The sequence below is a fragment of the Lithobates pipiens genome, unplaced genomic scaffold (assembly GCF_037356315.1).
Source record: "Lithobates pipiens isolate NorthernLeopardFrog02 unplaced genomic scaffold, aLitPip1_a1.2 Scaffold_19, whole genome shotgun sequence".
In the NCBI taxonomy this organism is placed as follows: Eukaryota; Metazoa; Chordata; class Amphibia; order Anura; family Ranidae; genus Lithobates; species Lithobates pipiens.
Window position 1 is genome coordinate 465,899,051 of NW_027507764.1, and position 18,279 is coordinate 465,917,329.

The following is an 18,279-nucleotide window of genomic DNA, read 5'->3' on the forward strand; positions in this document are numbered from 1 at the left end:
CCGTGAGAATAATAATGCATGTCTTTGCACTAGGGTCAGTGATACAATTGTAGATTATTTTTAATGGTTGTCCAGTGTTTCAGAAACATCAGAATGAGTTTAGGCCGCGTACACACGCGGGGACTGTTCGCTCAACTTTGTCCGCTGAACAGTGTTTCGGCGGACAGTCCACTCGTGTGTGGGCTTTCAGCGGACAGTTTCAGCGAACAGTCTGCTGAACAAAGTTTTTCGGAACAGTCCCCTCGTGTGTAGGCTTGTTCGTCAAACTAAGTTCCGCGCATGCTCAGAAAGGATTTACACGCCGAAGTTTGCATTGCAGTGTATAGGACGTCGTTTTCTAGTCCCGTCGTACGTGCCGTTCACGTCATCGCGCACGGTTTCAGCGGACTGTTCGTTCGTCGTGTGTGGGCAAGTCCGTCCATGCTAATTTTGAGCGGACTGTCCGCTGAAACTGTTTGACGGACAAAGTTGAGCGAACAGTCCCCGCGTGTGTACGCGGCCTTACAATTTAGTGCCCAATAATTGGTAGAACAATGGTAAATCCTGCTGTAAATATATTGGGATAATGGTTCATCCTCCAAACACATCAAAGACTTGCAAATCTCGGATTAAAATAAATGTGACAGAGATCTAAGGTGAACTTTGTAACACTACCATGATATATATCAGACTGTCAGCTGCAAAAATCTAATTAGCTACAGTGTATTCATTATACTGGTAGTATGAAGAACATGTATAATGTATTACTTTGCTGCTTTTACCTACATTGAAACTGAGTCAGACAACATTTGTTAAAACAATGCAATGCTAATTATGATAAATAGTTGATTTGTAAGTTGTACTCTGCTATGTGTCATGAAAAGTTCATGTAACTGATACCACCGAATGCATAGATTTTGTTTTCTAGAAACCAGTCTTTATTTAGCTATGAGTGCCCACAGAGGTTAATTGATCTATAACAGATCTGACTGGCTCTAGTTGGATCCTGAAAAAATAAAATGTCTATGGACAATCCCTAACCATAAACACATTCTGAGCCTTCTCAAAAGAACAGTTCATTAGCAGGGTTTTATTTCCCAATCTGGAAGAACTGATTGACTGGATTTGATTTTTCAGCCAGGGAATATTTGATTGGCTGGGTTTTATTTCCTGGCCAATCTCTGTTCATCAGTTGTGGATTAAACTGACACTAAACTCACGTTTTTTTATATATAAAAAAAAATGAAATGTGTCTAAATATAATTAGAATGTACCATCTATCTCTCTTTTCCTTTGTTTCATCTCTCAAATGCAACCTTTTTTTATACTGTTCTGAGACCTGTTCTAGGGTGGCTACCAGTGGCGGCCACTCCATTAGGAGCTCAGGGGCACTGCCCCCCTAATCCTTGTGCCCGGCCCCTAATCTCCATGCAGGGTGCCGGATACATGGATTTCAATCTTTTTTTTTAAGCATACGATTAGAGCCTGAGGCTCTAATTGGCTTCAAAAAGGGTGGACTCAGGGAGCAGAGCTCTGCGCCCCAAGCCCACCCAGTTGTGTGACATTAGCGAATTATTATTCACTAACATCTCTCTACTTCTCCTCCTGTCCAATTAGGAAGTGGGTCCTGAGACCTGATTGGCCAGGGAGTCTTAGGGCTTAGGGAGGAGAAGCAACGGCCCCAGCTCTTCCCTCAGCAAGCTGCGGGCCATGTGCAGAGAGGAGCAGCAGGTGGAGGGGCAGCAACAGCTGCTTCCAGGAGTGCTAACCATGATCCAACACCACCACTTCGTCTTCATGCTCTTAAGTTTAGGCCATGGACCGCCGCCTTCCCATCTGACCCGTCTGGGGGGGGGGGTGCGAAGTGAGTAGTGCGAGTGAGGGGGCCAGGTTTGTTTGCCACCCCTCCTAAATATTGAGCACCAGCCGCCACTGGTGGCTACGTTCATTCTCCATGCCCCCTTGCGTATGTGAACATAACCACCATTTCCTCATCACCCCTGAGGTGGACTACACATCTTTGTGCAGACTCATTCAGCTCAATAGGTTTTTTAGTGTGTAGAGCGGAACGTGTGACCAGAAATAACAGTGCATGCTGTATACTGGTAGCAGTGGGGTGCATCAATGGAAGACAGGACAAAAAAGAAGCCTGAAAACATTGGCAAGAGACTTTTTCAACAAAACAAAAAAATAAAAAACAGCCGTGGTAAAAAACAGAGCCATGGTAAGAAACAGATGGTATACTTGATATTATGGAACAATTGATGTAAACAAAAATTGAATGTGGTGTCACTTTAATTCTCTCCATTGCTGAATTTTCAGCAGTGTATACTATTTTTTAGTGTTATGGTTTAAATTGTAACTGATAACATGTCAAAATTAAATCCAGAAGATGCGTTTTTTTCATTATTATTAAAAGCTAATCTTCTGTATTTACCCTTATTAAGCTTACAAGGGGCTCTTCGGCCTTCAAGTACTATCTTGTTTTTGAATAATATGGTTAACTTAAGATGTATTAAGTGAGAACATGTGCAGAATTTCTTGTTACCGTAATTAACTTAATTTCACTTAATTTGAAGGCGATTGAAAAATAGCAAAGCATCCACAGATGGGCACCGCTATCTCTTCCGAGGCCGGATTAACACTGAAGTGATGGAGGTTGAGAATGTTGACGATGGAACAGGTGTGTATACAAGTAATATCAACAAAATGATGGTCATTTCTGAGCAATCAAACGCTTCCCACTGAGCTAGCTGGCAAGTAAGTCAATGTAAAACATGCCATTTCATCAATCAGACCAGCTAAATGTCAGAGATGGTCAAGTAATGCTGTTTAAAGGGCATATTCAGATATAAAAAGAAATCAGTCTGTCTATAATCGTACTCCTTTTTTAAAACTGTTGAAATTAAACATTAATGTGGTGTATTACAGATAAGTAATATTTTTATTTTACCTTATTTTTTTTTTTTTTGGTTGCAATATGTAAACTGGTAATATTATATTGTCTAAGGCAAATGTTGTGATTGCCAGCATGTGGGTTTTATTTTATACTAGTGATGTGTTATGTCTGCTTATTTTACATTGCTTTACAGATTACATTATTGAAGGCACAAAAAAGCTTACAGTCCAATTCCCTGACAATTTACTCACACAATAGATCACATTTGGTCAGACTACAGTTAGCCAGTGTGTTTTGGGAATTAAAAAAACATTTTCAAAAGAGAGGATACAAAATACTGGCATTACTACATTACTTACATTCTAATACAGCACTTCTCAACAGTCTAGCAGTCTAGGAACACTTATGGTATGCAAAATCTTGAGGCACCCCAGTCTAAAATGTAAAAATGGAAATGGTAGCTATCAAGGGGGACCTAAGCCTAATGCATAGGTAATTTCATCAGAAGCCCCCTTCTCATTAGATGTTCCCCCAATCTCATCAAAGCCTCCCCTTCACATCAGAGCTTGCCCATCATGTCAGAGGCCCCACCCTTAACTTCGTAGTGCCCCTTTATGTCAGAGGCCCCTGTCACATCAAAGCTCCTCCTATACATCAGAAACAATGCATACAACTACCTTGATGAATTTAACTTCACATCAGAAACACACTTCACATTTAGAGGCTCCCACATCACATCAGAGGTCCCCCTCCCAACATGTGAGAGCCCCACCCTTCACATTGGAGGTCCCCTATCACATAAGACATCCTCCCTCCCCCATACATCAGGGACAATGTATACAACTGCCTTAACATCAGAAGACCCCATAACATCAGAAGTTTCCCCTTCACATCAGGGACCCCCATCCCATCAGAGGTCCCCCATCATGTCAGAGACCCACCATCACATCAAAGCCCCCATGAGGGTTGGAGGAGGTGGAATTATGTATTTTCCTAAATGCAGGGGCTGGTCCTGCTTGTTGCCTGTTCTGGATCAGTGTCACTGGTTGCCATGGTGTGGGTGAGCTGGCCGTCATCACCATAGCAACAAATTTCACCGTGCGTCCTGGCCCTAGAGCATAAATGGTTTTCAATGGTGCTGACAGCGGGCCCGCCCACACCATGGCAACTAATGATGCTGATCCGAGGCAAACTGGGTCCCTTGCTTGGAGCACCCCGAGGGAACCTAGATGGCACCCCAGTTTAGAAACACTGTTCTAATGTATACCTTGAAGAAAGAAGAAACTAATTTTTAACAATATACAACCTGCATTTATCTAACTATACAAGTTGCACTAAACGCAAATGTAATACATTTAAGACATTAGTTCTATTATGACCTGGTTATAACCTCTAAATGTATCTATGAATGTGACATTATCTAGTTACACATTATTATTTGTCTACAAATTTTATACCCGCATGATGAAGACATTTGTAGCATGTCAGACTGCCAATTGGTTCCAAATAGTCAAACAGAGCTTAGTGTAACGATTCCTAAAATTTTCCATGTTATGTTGTACATTGCATCTAAGGTTTTAATTAAGATTTAGTCCTGTTAACAAAACATCTTTATTTTAGACCACTAATGTATTGCTATATTAGAAATATGACTGCAGTGTCAATTTATTTGCTTTTAATTGCTCTGTGAAGAAGTGCCTGCAATGCAAATTAATGTTTTAAATTGAGAAGATCAAATATATTGCTCACCAAAAAAAAAAAAAACACATTAGACAGCTATGTATGATAGAGGAACAACAAATTGCCCTGCCTTTTGACTTGAGGTATCATAACCCTCATCATAATTTAATTTCTTATTATAAAAGTTGTACCAGTCCTGACAACAAATGATTTAGTTGTTTAATCACAATTACAAATAACTTCCCTAGAATAAGGTACTAGTACATTACATTAACTTCCAATATTTTATTAACTAAATGGGTGCAAGAATTATCTAGTTATTACTGACGTCTTTCAAAAATATTTTACAATGCACTTAATATGAAGCAAACCTACAAAAATAAAACATAACACTTAGCACTGTTTAAGGGTAATGATTTAGAAAAGGTGTCTTATGGATATCATATTATTATAGGGGGTCTGGAATAGCTGGATTCTTAGAGTTGACAGCTTCTTTACGTCAAAGGATTTTCAATGTCTCCTTGGTTCCTAACTAAAATAATCTGATATTGAAGCTCCACACCAAAATTTAATCATTCCGGTACAGATTTATCACAAAGCCAACACGTTTGGTGGGTCAGAATGTGCCACCTTTAACAGGGCTTTATCTGTTGTTAAGGATGCGGCGGCTGGGTGGTCCTGCTCCTTAACAACCTTTTAACCGTGGGCTCATCTGGCGAACATCCTGCCGAGCACACAGAAAATTTGGGAGTTTGGCAAACACCCAAACGGGCAATGTTCGGGTCGAACTTGTGCTCTCCTCAAGCCGTTCGTCCACCCCTACTGACTACATGCATCATACATACTAGGGGGAGTATAACTGGGGGAATCAATAGAGGAGAAGGATCTCTGTGTCCTGGTAGATCATAAGCTTAATAATGGCATGGAATACCAAGCAGCGGTTTCCAAAGCAAGCAAAAGCCTTGTATTAAGAGAGGCATGGACTGCAGAGAGAGAGATATCTTTTTGCCCCAGATCAAATCAGTAATAAGACCTCATCTTGAATATGCAGTTCAGCTTTTGGGCACCAATTTACAAAAAGGATATTTGGGAACTGGAGAAAGTGCAGAGAAGGGCAACCAAACTGATAAGAGGCATGGACGAGCTCAGCTATGAGGAAAGATTAGAGGAACTGAATTCATTCTCTATTGAGAAGAGGGGATTAAGGGGGGATATGATCTCCATGGTTAAATACATATGTGTTCCATATTGGTGTTGAGTTAATCACTTTGAGGTCATCACGAAGGATAAAGGGGCACTCTTTACGTCTGGAGGAGAGAAGAGATTTAATATATAAATATGGAAAGGCTTCTTCACAGTACGAGCTGTGTAAATATGAATAGACTCCCTCAAGAGCTGGTTCTGTCCAACTCAATAGATTGCCTTAAAAAAGGCCTGGATTATTTCCTAAATGCACAAAATATAACTGGATATCCAGGGAATATTAGATTGCCTTTGGGGGATCAGTAAGGTTTTTTTTTCCCCTGCTGGAGCAAATTGGATCAAGCTTTCATGCTTTGCTGTTTTTTTTGCCTTCCTCTGGATCAACTGTGGGTATAGGATTGTGTATATAGGATTGTATCCCCCCTTTTATTGGTTGAACTAGAACTTGTGTCTTTTTTCAACCAGACTAACTATGTAACTGTGATGATGTTACCAAGCATATGATAAAATTAGGATTTTCAGCGGCACACTTTCGTATAGTGATAATCTTGTCCTTAATTCACATAAAGCAGCAGGCAACACAGGCTGAGATTTCAGGATCTTGTATGATCCCTTTTTTAAATCAAAGTGATCATAATTATCTCATGCGTATAGGTACTGTTCAGTTGCCAGGTGTAGGATCTCCAGGAATTCAGTTACTGTTGTACTGGAAGTAAAATCCATAGCATATCATTTCAACTCATATATTTGGTGCATTATTAAAACATGTTCAGTGAGGCTATAAATGCTCTACATAGAGCAGCCTTTTGGAACACCATAATTGCCAGGTTGCCAGTCTTGACACAAATGCACAACCCAGCCATGGTTCATTTTCTTGGTTACTGTGCATTAAAATAAAGTATGCTAATACATAGTATTTAGAGTTTCATCTGTCAGTATTGTGAAGAGAAGATACAAATTTCAGTCTGCATTATGTGTCACAACGTAAACAGTGTACACTGTAAAATATATTTAAAAAAAAGTCTGTATACATTATAGTGTTTCATAACAGCTAGAGTCATTGTAGTGTGATGGTAGACATTGTGCCTCTTGGTTCAGGAATGTGGTTACACAATAGCGCAGACAATTGTGCATTTTTCTCCCTGGAAACATACAAACACACATCTGCCTGGGAACAGACAAGCAGCATGGAGATGGAATATTTAGTCATCCGCTTCCTGATGGACTCAATAATAAATTGTAGAGAAGAGGAAGCTGACATTTCCCAGCTTGTGTGCACAACACTTGGCCCCATTTTGACTTGCCTGCACAGTCAAAAAAAAAAAATTGGCCTATATTTATAAATGGGCTGGTGAATCCAGGTCTAGATTTGCTTGTGCATTCGCTGGCAACATATGTCACAGTTTTAATGCAATGAATATTCTCAACCTGGCAGATATTTAAATTACAGCAGTAAATGTAAGGCCTGTGCTCCCCATTGTGCTGAATGTGTGTTTCTGACAGCAGCCCAGCATTTGGAGGGTTACCTTTTTAACTTTTTTAATTAAATAAATAAAGTGCTATTTTATTGGCCAGAGGGCAATGAGCATGTGAGCCTCCACCATGTTGATACCAGCTTGCATGCTCTTTAGCATTGGCCATGATGGAGTAGGTTACTTGCACTGCATGGTGAACATAAATTGTGTCTTTTACGAAGTATAGTTTACCACTTGGAAGCACTTTGCTGTAGAAAGCGAAATGGTATCATGTACAATTAGTCTGCCATAACAGTCTCCTTTCACCCTACAGTTTTTTTTATTCTGTCTGTCAGGAAAAATCTGTAACTGACTTCCACTACACTATTAAAATAGAATAAATTATAAAAAATAAAAAAATAATAATGTTGTATACTATAGTTTAATAAAAAAAAGCTTTATCAATCGAATACATTTCTGTTACGTTTTTCTTAAATCTATTGTATAGTACTAGTGTCATTAATAGAAATAATACTTTAGGGACAAATAATAATACTGCTGTTACTGATAATGTAATACATTTTATAACAGAAGTATATTCTCTCTTATAATTTATTTTAGTCTCTTTTCTTTTTAATGCAGATTTGCAAAGTCCAGCGAATTCCAGAATAGGCTGTGAATTATTGGCTGTTTTTTCTGATCTTAGCATTTTCTCTCAGAAGACTTGCCTATTAGCTTAATAGCTAATTAGAATGTCTTCTAAATAAAATGAGCACTCTCTGCAAGAAATTGTCACTTCCCTGTTCTCAGGCCCTTACCATGAACTGTTTTAATTAGCATCATTTTCACAGTGGCCCTTTTCTCCCTGACTACAAATAATTCTGATTGAAATTTACTTTGTCCATACATCTAATCTTTTATTATTACCATGTGTCTATAATGTTGTATTATTATTGTTAATAATAGCAATAATAATAATAACCCCCCCCCCCCCAACTCAGGTTATTAAGATCAGTAAGTTTCTATAAATAGTCAGGTTAATCATATTAGGATTTCTGGGCATTCCATAATACTAGCATTGATGCAAACTGACAGTCAGACATAATGATGAATTCCCAAAGCTAACACTCAAGGAATGGTATATTTTCAAAGGAGCGTGAGCCCAATGAAATACAAAAAAAAATAAAAAATACAGTAACATGGGTAAAAATATAGTAATAAACATTGTTAAAGTGAATGTAAACCCTAATAACAATGAACTTCTTATACTTGCTCCTTGTTGATCTGTTAAATATACCGTTGGAAACTTTTTGTTAGAAGATATTAAAAAAAATGTAATAATATTTTTGGTGTATACTGCGCTGTGACAATAAACTTTGATCAAGCTGCCAACACAGCTTCTAGACAAAAAGCATAAACACGAAGAAAGAAAAATGTATGTGTAGTGCTATGACAAAGGAAAAAATAGAATTATACGTGTCACCATATAAATCTCAAATAATGAGAAACAAATTCCCTAGTGGTAAATAAACATGAAACATGAAAACCACGTTTAAGCAGTTAAGTGAACATTTAAAAAGTAAATATAAGTGAAAATATAAATAAATAGTAGTCCTTCATGAACAATTCACAAAGAAATGTGCAACTACTGAATTAGTCCCAAACTGTGAAATCCAATATTGAACTTGCAGAAGAAAAAACTTTGCAGGAGGAAAAACTTTCAACGTATACTCTTCATACATGCATCACCACCACCACCGTGAAAATGGGGGAGGCTTACCGGAAAACTTGGACTTAGCTAGGCATATGCCCCCCAAGTCATGTAGGCTTATATATGGGATTCAACACGGTAGATATAGATAATCCACAAACTCAGCTTGCACCGCCACATCCAATATGCGAAAAATTCATTAATATCCGATGAGAGATGAGGTAATAGTCTTGTGCATAAAACCATAAAAACAAAAACCCAGCATAGCGCAATATTGTCTCGAAAGGATACTTTAATAAATGGGCATAAAAAGAAACTCACATTTTGAAGGTATCAAAACAGCATGTACATTCGACTATGGAGTTTACGATTTGTGCCGCAATTTACAATTGTGGCACAAATCATATTTTAATTGAATGTCATGAAACATTACCTTTCCTTTTCAATCTGCAGCTCTGTAATTTTCTGTAAAGTGCAATGCAATATGGCTACCTGGAGCTGTTCTGTACACAAAATGTGTACAGAACACCCCCCCCCCCCCCAGAAACATAATTTTCTGCTTGTGTGATTGGCTCACTGATTTTCCCAGAAGTCTGCACTAAGATATGAGTCCAATTTTTGGAATCCCCTGCAACAAGCATGTAATTTTTGGTAGGATTACTCCCAAAAGTAAATAACCTCTAGACTGATTTTTTCCTCAATAGAGCCCTAATTCTGCAGCATCTGGTTGATTAGATTAGACTCACTCAGCAAAAGGGCACAGAGGAACAAACAGGGATTTCTTCAGATATAACAAAAGGTAGGAATCTGCAACAAAGTTTGTTAAAATCCTTGTACATAGATCACCCAGAGGAGAATTTTTTTATTTTTTGTTAAAAAAAGTGTAGTTACGCTTTAAAGAGCCCTCCTAGTTATTGGACTACAGAATGATTAGCCTTTATGTTGCTGAGATCTGAGAGTGGAGGTGACTTGTGAGTTTAGCAAAAAACTCTGGACAGGGCTGACAACACTGAACAGAAATGATGTGCTGTCATCCCAAAACAGGGCTTAAGAGCTGAGTGTATTTCTAGTAGATCAATGTGTATTTTTCTTTACTTGTTGGGTCAGGTCTTTAAATGGATAAAACTTGAAAAGTGCATGGAATGCAAAGGTGTTTTGCGTGTCTTTATTTAATCTTGCCTTGACATCCACTTTAATTGAGCCTACAGAGACTGGCCCATGCTTATCACACATACTGTAGGATACTGCCTAAAGAAAATAGATCAATACACAGATACTTCTGTATGCAGGTCAGATATTGACAGACACAAACTGATCGGACTCGCATTACTTTACAGAGCGGTACCCCTCTTATTGATCCTAACAGGCTACATTAAAGCTGAGGTCCCTTAAAAAAACACAGCTTATAGGCACTGGGCAGCTATAGAAAAATGTGTGCATAGTTAGGTATAGTTTAGCAGTTTATGTACTGTGTTAAAGTTTCAGTAATTTGCAGAATTGGATTTCTGCATAGTTCACAGGCAATGGACTAGGGTGGGAGGGCATCCAGAGGTGGAACCAAGCCACATAACCACAAATACATGTAATGTGCTGTATAGACATTGTTACTATTACAATATTTGGTTGTATAGTGTGCTGCACACTTACTGATGCATGCTTATGCAGTTGGCCCCTAAAGCTAGCCCTAAGTGGTTGTAAACTTCAGACATGGAAAATGAAGAAAGCATATCTGTGCCGGTCTGAGTTGCTTGAGTTCCTGCCAATCTGCCTTGAACCAAGGTATTATTAAGCCTTTGCACCTGTGGGTAAGTGTTCAAGCAATGTGTCTCCACATTGAAGGCGGACCTTCCTGTTGCTCTGGCATTTTCTGATCTTCTGTTTCTCTGCACTGTTAGACCGCTCCCTGTAACAACTTCTTCCCCATGCTCCAGTGGTCTAAGTTCCTGTTGTCATCAAAGGCTGATGTAGTAGCCATAATGGCATCAAGGGACAGTTCACCACTGGAGCATGCTGGAGTGCCGTCCTTTGGAAGAGCCGGGGAGTGGAGGATTCAGGTAAGTAAATGTGCTTTTACACTCCTTTAGAATAAATGAGCAGTTGACATTTGCAGTGAGAGCACAGGCCCGCTACAAGGGAGAATTTTAACATTTCCTGAGGTTTAAAGCGGAGGTCCACCCTAAAGTGGACCTTCTGCTCATTGGAATCCTCCCCCCCTCCGGCGCAACAATTGGCACCTTTCAGGGAGGAGGGGGGTGCAGGTACCTGTACAGTACAGGTATCTGCACCCACTTCCGGCATAGATTCTGCAGAAGGTACGCCCCTTTCCGCAAAATCTACGCCCCTTTCCGAAAGTCCCCCGCTGCCTGCTGGGAAACACACGGATCCCAGAGACAGCGGGGACCATCCTTATAGCGCAGCGCGACTCGCGCAAGCGCAGTAGGGAACCGGGAAATGAACCCAAAAGGCTCCACTTCCTGATTCCCATACCCAAGATGGCGGCAGCAGCACCCGAGAGACGATCGAGAGATCGGCTTCGGGTGCCGACATCGCGGGCGCGCTGGGCGGGTAAGTGTCACTATTTTAAAAGTCAGCAGCTGCAGTATTTGTAGCTGCTGGCTTTAAAAAAAAAAAAAAAACGGCGGACTCCCGCCTCCTCCTTTACCTCCTCCTGCTCACTGCCTTCTGGCCTGCTTCTAAACTTATTTAAGCTGCTTTTGGCTTGCATGGGGAGAAAAGTGATTTCAACATAAAATACATAAGCTCTAAAGCTGGAGTAAATTTTGTCCAGATCCTAATGAATTGGCCAAAATGGGATCAGTGGGTGCCCTCTCAGCACCGCTGTCTGGCATACTTCAAATAAAAAATTGAAAAAACTGGGTGAAAAATTGTTGACCGAACAGTGCCTGCATCCAATCAGATGTTGGCAGTGTTCTGGTTTTCTGAAAGCCAGCGGGACTGGCTTATGGAATACGATAGCTGCAGCAGGAGGTTCACTCATTTGTGCTGTCTCATATGGATGGAGGAATCTTTTAGACTTCTTTCAATCACCTCTTGGGCTAAATAAAGGAATTCTGTGGGTGCATGGCCAGCTTTATAGTATTTAGTTTGTATAAACAGTAAGTTTTAATTTCAAGTCATGCTTTTTTGATAGGCACCAGAAACACCAGGATTCAAACACCATATGGGCTCAAGATAAACTTGCTTTGATGGGAAATTTTTGTTCCTCATAAGAATAAAACAAGGAGCTAAACATGTTAGAATAAAATACAATGATGAACTGATCTAAGAGAATGAGAGAACGCATTCAATTTAAAGAATGTTTCTTCTTGTCTGAAAAAAGAAATGTGTTGCTGATAATAAGCAATTAGATGTAAACTTAAAGTGAACCTGTGCTCAGATCTAAAGTATATAGAATTTCTGAACACGCAGCAAAAGCACTTTAAAACAGGGCCTCCTTCATCTCTGTAGGCAGAACTTTTTGTTTTGTTTTGTATTGTCTGGTGTTTGGGAAGTTTACCATCTCTCTAATAACCAATGACAATGAGACTTAAAGTGAAGGAAAATATAAAATGTTGCCACCAGTACGGGAATAGTAGGAAAATCTTGAAATAGTGACATTAGTTACAGTGGCAACTATTTAACTCACTTTGCAGAGATTTACACTCACTTCCTGTTGCGTGTACAGCACAGGAAATTAGGAAAATTCTCTTTAAACAGGACATACATGGCATAAGAATATTGACAGAGGTTTTAACCATTTCCTGCTCAACCAAAAATGGAAAAACAAGTTTTGGCTGTGGATATATTTTAATTTTCAAAGTTCATAGCGCAGGAGTTGGTGTTTGAGAAAATAATCTTTTTCAGCCTGCAAACCCTTTTATGTAAACAGCAGGTGTATCTGAGCTTTTAGAAACCAACTAAAACTGATTAGAGTCTTTGTTAAGAATAACTTCACATTAGAAAGCACCTAAATAGGTCAGTGATGTGTTTAAAGTGTATCTCCACCTTTGCTGTCAAAACCGAGAAACCTCTGCTTTATGTTTATGTGTTCTCATGCACACAGCATACCTGAACATTTTTTTGAGAAGTGGTTTGCTACCCTATTAGTAGTTTTCCTCAAAACTTAGGATTAGGGTTTTTTTTCCTCCTATACATAGGATCAGGTTTCCTTTTCTCGGAGAATAGGTGCAGGCACCCCCCCCCCCCCAATAGATAATATTGCTTTATTTATTTGTTCAATCAACAGTAATGCTCGGTACATAAAATGAAATTATTGGTCGAATGATCGTCCATTTTTTTCACACGCTAATATCAGATAGAATCTGAAGAGTTTACTAAAGTCACAAAAATACTCGTACAACAGAATAAAAATTCGGAAGTGATGTCATGTGTTGTAATGCATTTATATTGCATTTTCAAATGACAGCTGTATTGGATTACACGATAATCGTACAATCTGGTATCATATGAAATTTTCATGCATGTCCGATCAAATAATATCGGATGAAATGTCCTGATCGGCTCTCGAAAGCTCTGTACTAATGATCCAATTATCCTACGGTTGCTTCGAAAGTGGTATTTGTCATACGATTTTCTGTGTACCGGGAATAAAGCTGGCCATAGGTGGATCCGTTTTTTTTCTATCAGCATTTTCCCATCCGCATTCAAGGTGGATGGCGGAATGCTTCCTGCTGCACCATTCTATTCTGAGAATGGGTAGATTCTCCCTCTGTTAGAATACACAGATCGAGTGGCTTTTATCCAACAGAGGTCATTTGATAAACTGACTTCTGTTCAACTGTAGTGGCCACACATGAATGTTGAGCTGGTTGAATTTCAGTTCATCCATGGCCTCCTTGAATTAGAAGAATACTAGCTTTACCGGTGATTCAGCAGGTTTGTGCTTGCAAAACATTTACTTAGCCTGAAAAAAGGAAACTAATGCAATCACAACATCTATTCTATTGTATTATATTTAGTCTCATTATAAATTTAGTGTTGGGTTTAGTTATCATTTGAAATTAGATTGTTGCTGTGTAAAAAATACACGCAATTCTTATTTCCTAATTGAAGTACGTCTGCCCTATCTGTAGTTTCTACCTTAATAGATATCTGAGAACCAAAGTTTTATTTTAATTTTGTCATTGAGATTTATGTGATTTTTGTTTCTTGCAGCTGACTTTCACAGCAGCGGTAATACTGTTACACATGGCTGGAAGATACACAACACTGCCAAAAACAAGTGGTTTGTGTGCATGGCGAAGACAGCTGAGGAGAAGCAAGAGTGGCTGGAAGCCATATTGAAAGAAAAGGAGAAGAGAAAGTGTGAGTTTACAATTAGAGTGGTAGTTCAAGAGTGGGTAAAATTTAATGAAAGATCGGGAGATTTTGGTGGGTTTTTTTTTTAAACAAATACAGAGAACATTTAATGAAATAAATCATTTATTTGAACATTGACCTGAACAGACTGTCTGTACGCAGCTTCATGGACCACCTGTGCCTCCTGGGTGGGTAAACACGGCCCTCTACACAGGTGTTCTGAGAAGTATGACCATGTGAATGAGGCCTAACTGTTCCTTAAATATCTTTGTATTTGTTTACATCACAGCAAATCATGAACATAATGTTAACTGACACTAAAGCTGGTCTTACACGACTCGAATTTCGGACAGTTTCTTGAATCGGCCGAAATTCAAAACGCGGGAGGGTCTGCCAACATCTGCCAGCTAGACAGACCTTGACTGAAAAAAACATTTAGAATAAGATGGGCTGAGACATTCGATGAACAATCAGCTGCAGTCTGTTTGGGTATTTCGGCTCACAGAATACAGTAGCTAGTAGTGAGAAATTCATCTATCCACATTGTTTAGCGTAGATGACAGATTCTATGGATTTCTCTTCTTCAAGCCACTTTTTACGTGTATGGCTGTATGGGCAGTTTAAGATTATGGGGTTAAATTACTAAAGCAGTAGAGAATTTGCAAAATATGTGTGTGTGTATATATATATATATATATATAGCCACAAACGTCTCTTGCAGATGATTGAATATTTCAAGTGATCCCAGTTTTACCTTATTCTGGAAAATTACATTCACTTTACTAAGTAAACATTCTTTAACTCACCATTGTCAGTAATCTAAACACTGTTTTTCATAATCTTATCGCATTTACATAAAAATAAAAAAAAAGCTTCAGAACAAATTTCCACATTTTTTTAAGCATACTTTTTCAAAAGTAGCTTGAATTCAAAATGGAAATGTCAAATTGCAATGGAATGAAAGTGAATATGGACATTATCCAAGAAGTCAGGTTCAATAACCTACAAGTAAAAGAAATTGTGGTTAAGCTCAAGAATATATTTTTGGCAACTTGCCTCTTCTTTAAATGGCAGTATTATTAGGACAGCGTTTTCTCAGAATCAATACTTGCTGAATTAACAGACAACTAGAAAAAGCATGTTTCTTCCCATGGTTAAGTGGTTTTGGTCTCTAAACACTATGAATATAAACCCATACACCTTTTTTTCTTTCCTGAGGTTAAGAGAGGATACAATATGCCATATACTGTAGCTCTAGACAACCAGAATAATTTGTTGTATGTGCCAATTTCACCTAGAAGCCAACCAGTGTTAATTGGGTTTAATGCAAAATTTGGTCTATGCAGTTTTAAAGTTCCTAAAGTGTATTTAGACCAAAGAACAAAATGTAAATATATCTCAGCGTACCAATCCTTAGATGAAGTGATTACAATTTTCTTTTTTAGGCATTTTCCCTTTATTTTCACCTAGTAATGTATAAAAAAACACACTTCCAGTCCCTTCATGTACAGTATACACTTACTTCTCCATGGTATCTATAGAAGGAGCCATGCCTGTCACACAAGCTGGACTATTAGGGCGGGTAAGGCTGTACACCACTCAGATAACTATGTTTCTGCGGCACATATGGACAGTTGTTTACATTAAGCTGTGGCTGCTTGGCCTATACAAATGAATGTCAGGCTGACAGCGTCTGCAGCTGTCCGTGTCTGTTTGCATGTACTTGTACATTGGACAGATGTGTGGCCCTGCTTGAAAACTGTCTGTGTTCAGGGCTGTCCATCTTTCCTTAACCCCATGTAATACCACATTGTAAAATTAGATGCAATCAGCTGCGGACACTGTCAATATGTTATTTGTACAGGCTCAGGAACAGGATATCTGGGCAGTGTATGGCCCTGCATACCCAAGTCATTGAGCCCTAAACAAGTTTGCTTGTTTTCATCTCCATTACATGGTGTATTAATGGAACTAGTGGGTTAAAAAATATAGATAACATTGTTTGTGCAGTCTTTTCAGCTCACAGTGAGTGACAAGGACACTGCGTTTAGATCTCTTAAAGATCTCTTTTTCAAAACCCCTAATAGTATTTTATCTATTCCAGGTATTTATATAGCACTGACAATTTACACAGTGCTTTATGTATTGCAAAATCTCATCAGTACCTGCCCTAAAGTCTAAGGTCCATATATCACATGCATACATAACCATACAATAGTCAATTTTTAGACAGGAGCCATTTAATCTATCAACATATCTATGGAGTGTGGGAAGAAACCCATGAGAGCACAGGTAGAACATGCAAACTCCATGCTGGTAGTGTTGTAATTGGAATTTGAGCCAACAACAATAGCGCTGGAAGGCTGCCTAATAGCCAATAGATTTAATATGATCAGCCATTGCAGGTCTACAATTGGACACCGACCTATTGCAAAAACAATGGTTTAATAATGTTGAAAAAATACATGATATAATGATGGAAATATGTTGCTTTGGCCATTTAAAACATACAGACCTGACTACTAGGCATTCAAGCTTTAAGGGAACAGTTGATAGAGCATGTTCAAATAGATAGTAACCCAATCGCTAAAATCTCTTTTAAGCTTTAACATGTTTAACATGTTAATTCCATTTCAGATTTCATTGCAATGATACCTGGCGATCCTTGCATAGTTGTCCTTGTTCACACCCTTCCTTTGACAACTGTCTCCCAATGATGCTCCTTAATGTCACATACAAACCTGATGGATAGTACAAGCGGCTAGGCTGACACACTTTGCACAGGCATGTTCTACTGTAGCCATAATCAGGGTGCCGATTAAGAAAAATAATGTTTACTTGACAGCGGAGTACATGTAGACAGGAATGGGCTAAACAAGTTCAGAGAAGATCAGCAGCACTGAGAACAGCATTTTATGGAAAAAAACAACACATCTACTTACGCAGTTGTTTATAATATATGATGCTTGAGCAAATTAAATGTCATCCATTTAGAATGTAGATCTACTTTAAAAGGTTAGTTCACCTTTTTCCACAAATATGCCTACGCATTACAACATCCTCAGTACATTATTAATCAAACTGCTTATTCCATTGACTTTTCTTCTCTGTCCTGCAGATTGCAGGGCGTAGTGAGTGTTAAGTACATGGTCTGAGAAACTTACAAATAAGCATTCAGCTTTTTTCCCTACCCTCACATGTGCAGTCTGCTCTTTCACCCTCACAGAACACTGAGAGCTTTTTTTCCACTCTTCATTGACTAATATGTAGCCAAATGATCAAATCTTGGAGTGTTCTGCACTATTCTGGTGCATGCATGTCTGACTGCCCTGTTTAGTCTGTAGGTACCCTTTTTTGGGTATGATTCTGTGGTGTTCCTGTAATCTCTATTTTAGTCTGTTTTTAATGTGTCTCATTCAGTACAGGATACACTGTGACTCACTGCTAAAAGAGCCACTTGTAAATAGAATAACAGCTGTAAACAGTCTCCTTAGATTAGCTATGTTCCATGTAACACCAGACTACGTTACCTAGCACATTCTGCATTGTTAATCCTTTATCGTCTGTACAGTGCCCTGTAAACAATGTGCGTAACAACTCTGACCAAACAATGGAGACAATATTCCATAATTGTCCATGCAGAACTGGACATGGACCTATTGCCAAATTAATCGTTTAATAATGTTGAAAACATACATGTTATAATAATGGAAATGTGTTGGGATCCACTTTGTCTATTTGAAAAAACACTACATTTACAGTGTCATTCCAATGGTCATGGAAATTAATGATAGTGTTTTTGAGCTTTTTTACATTAATTTAAAAATTACAGAATTTTACATATATTTTTTAATAGTTGTCCTGCCATGGACAGTGAATGATTTAATTTGTGTTGAAGTCTCCTTACCTTGAAGCCTAAATTTTCTTACTTTGGGTTCCTGTTAGCATAATGACATCATCTGGCCATGCCCTTGACGCGTTTCGTCGTATAATCATGACTGCTTCAGAAGGGCTCTATTTCCATCTAATACTGT

At 38.7% G+C, this 18,279-nt stretch overlaps 1 protein-coding gene across 1 annotated transcript in view; it reads left to right on the top strand.

Annotated features, from left to right (window-relative positions):
- Positions 1 to 18,279, top strand: part of PREX2 (phosphatidylinositol-3,4,5-trisphosphate dependent Rac exchange factor 2) — a 436,082-nt gene that overhangs the window by 135,857 nt on the left and 281,946 nt on the right. The window contains exons 8-9 of the mRNA XM_077492842.1: positions 2,559 to 2,662; positions 14,102 to 14,251. Coding sequence (XP_077348968.1) covers positions 2,559 to 2,662; positions 14,102 to 14,251 — 254 coding nt within the window. The remainder of the gene's footprint in view (positions 1 to 2,558; positions 2,663 to 14,101; positions 14,252 to 18,279) is intronic.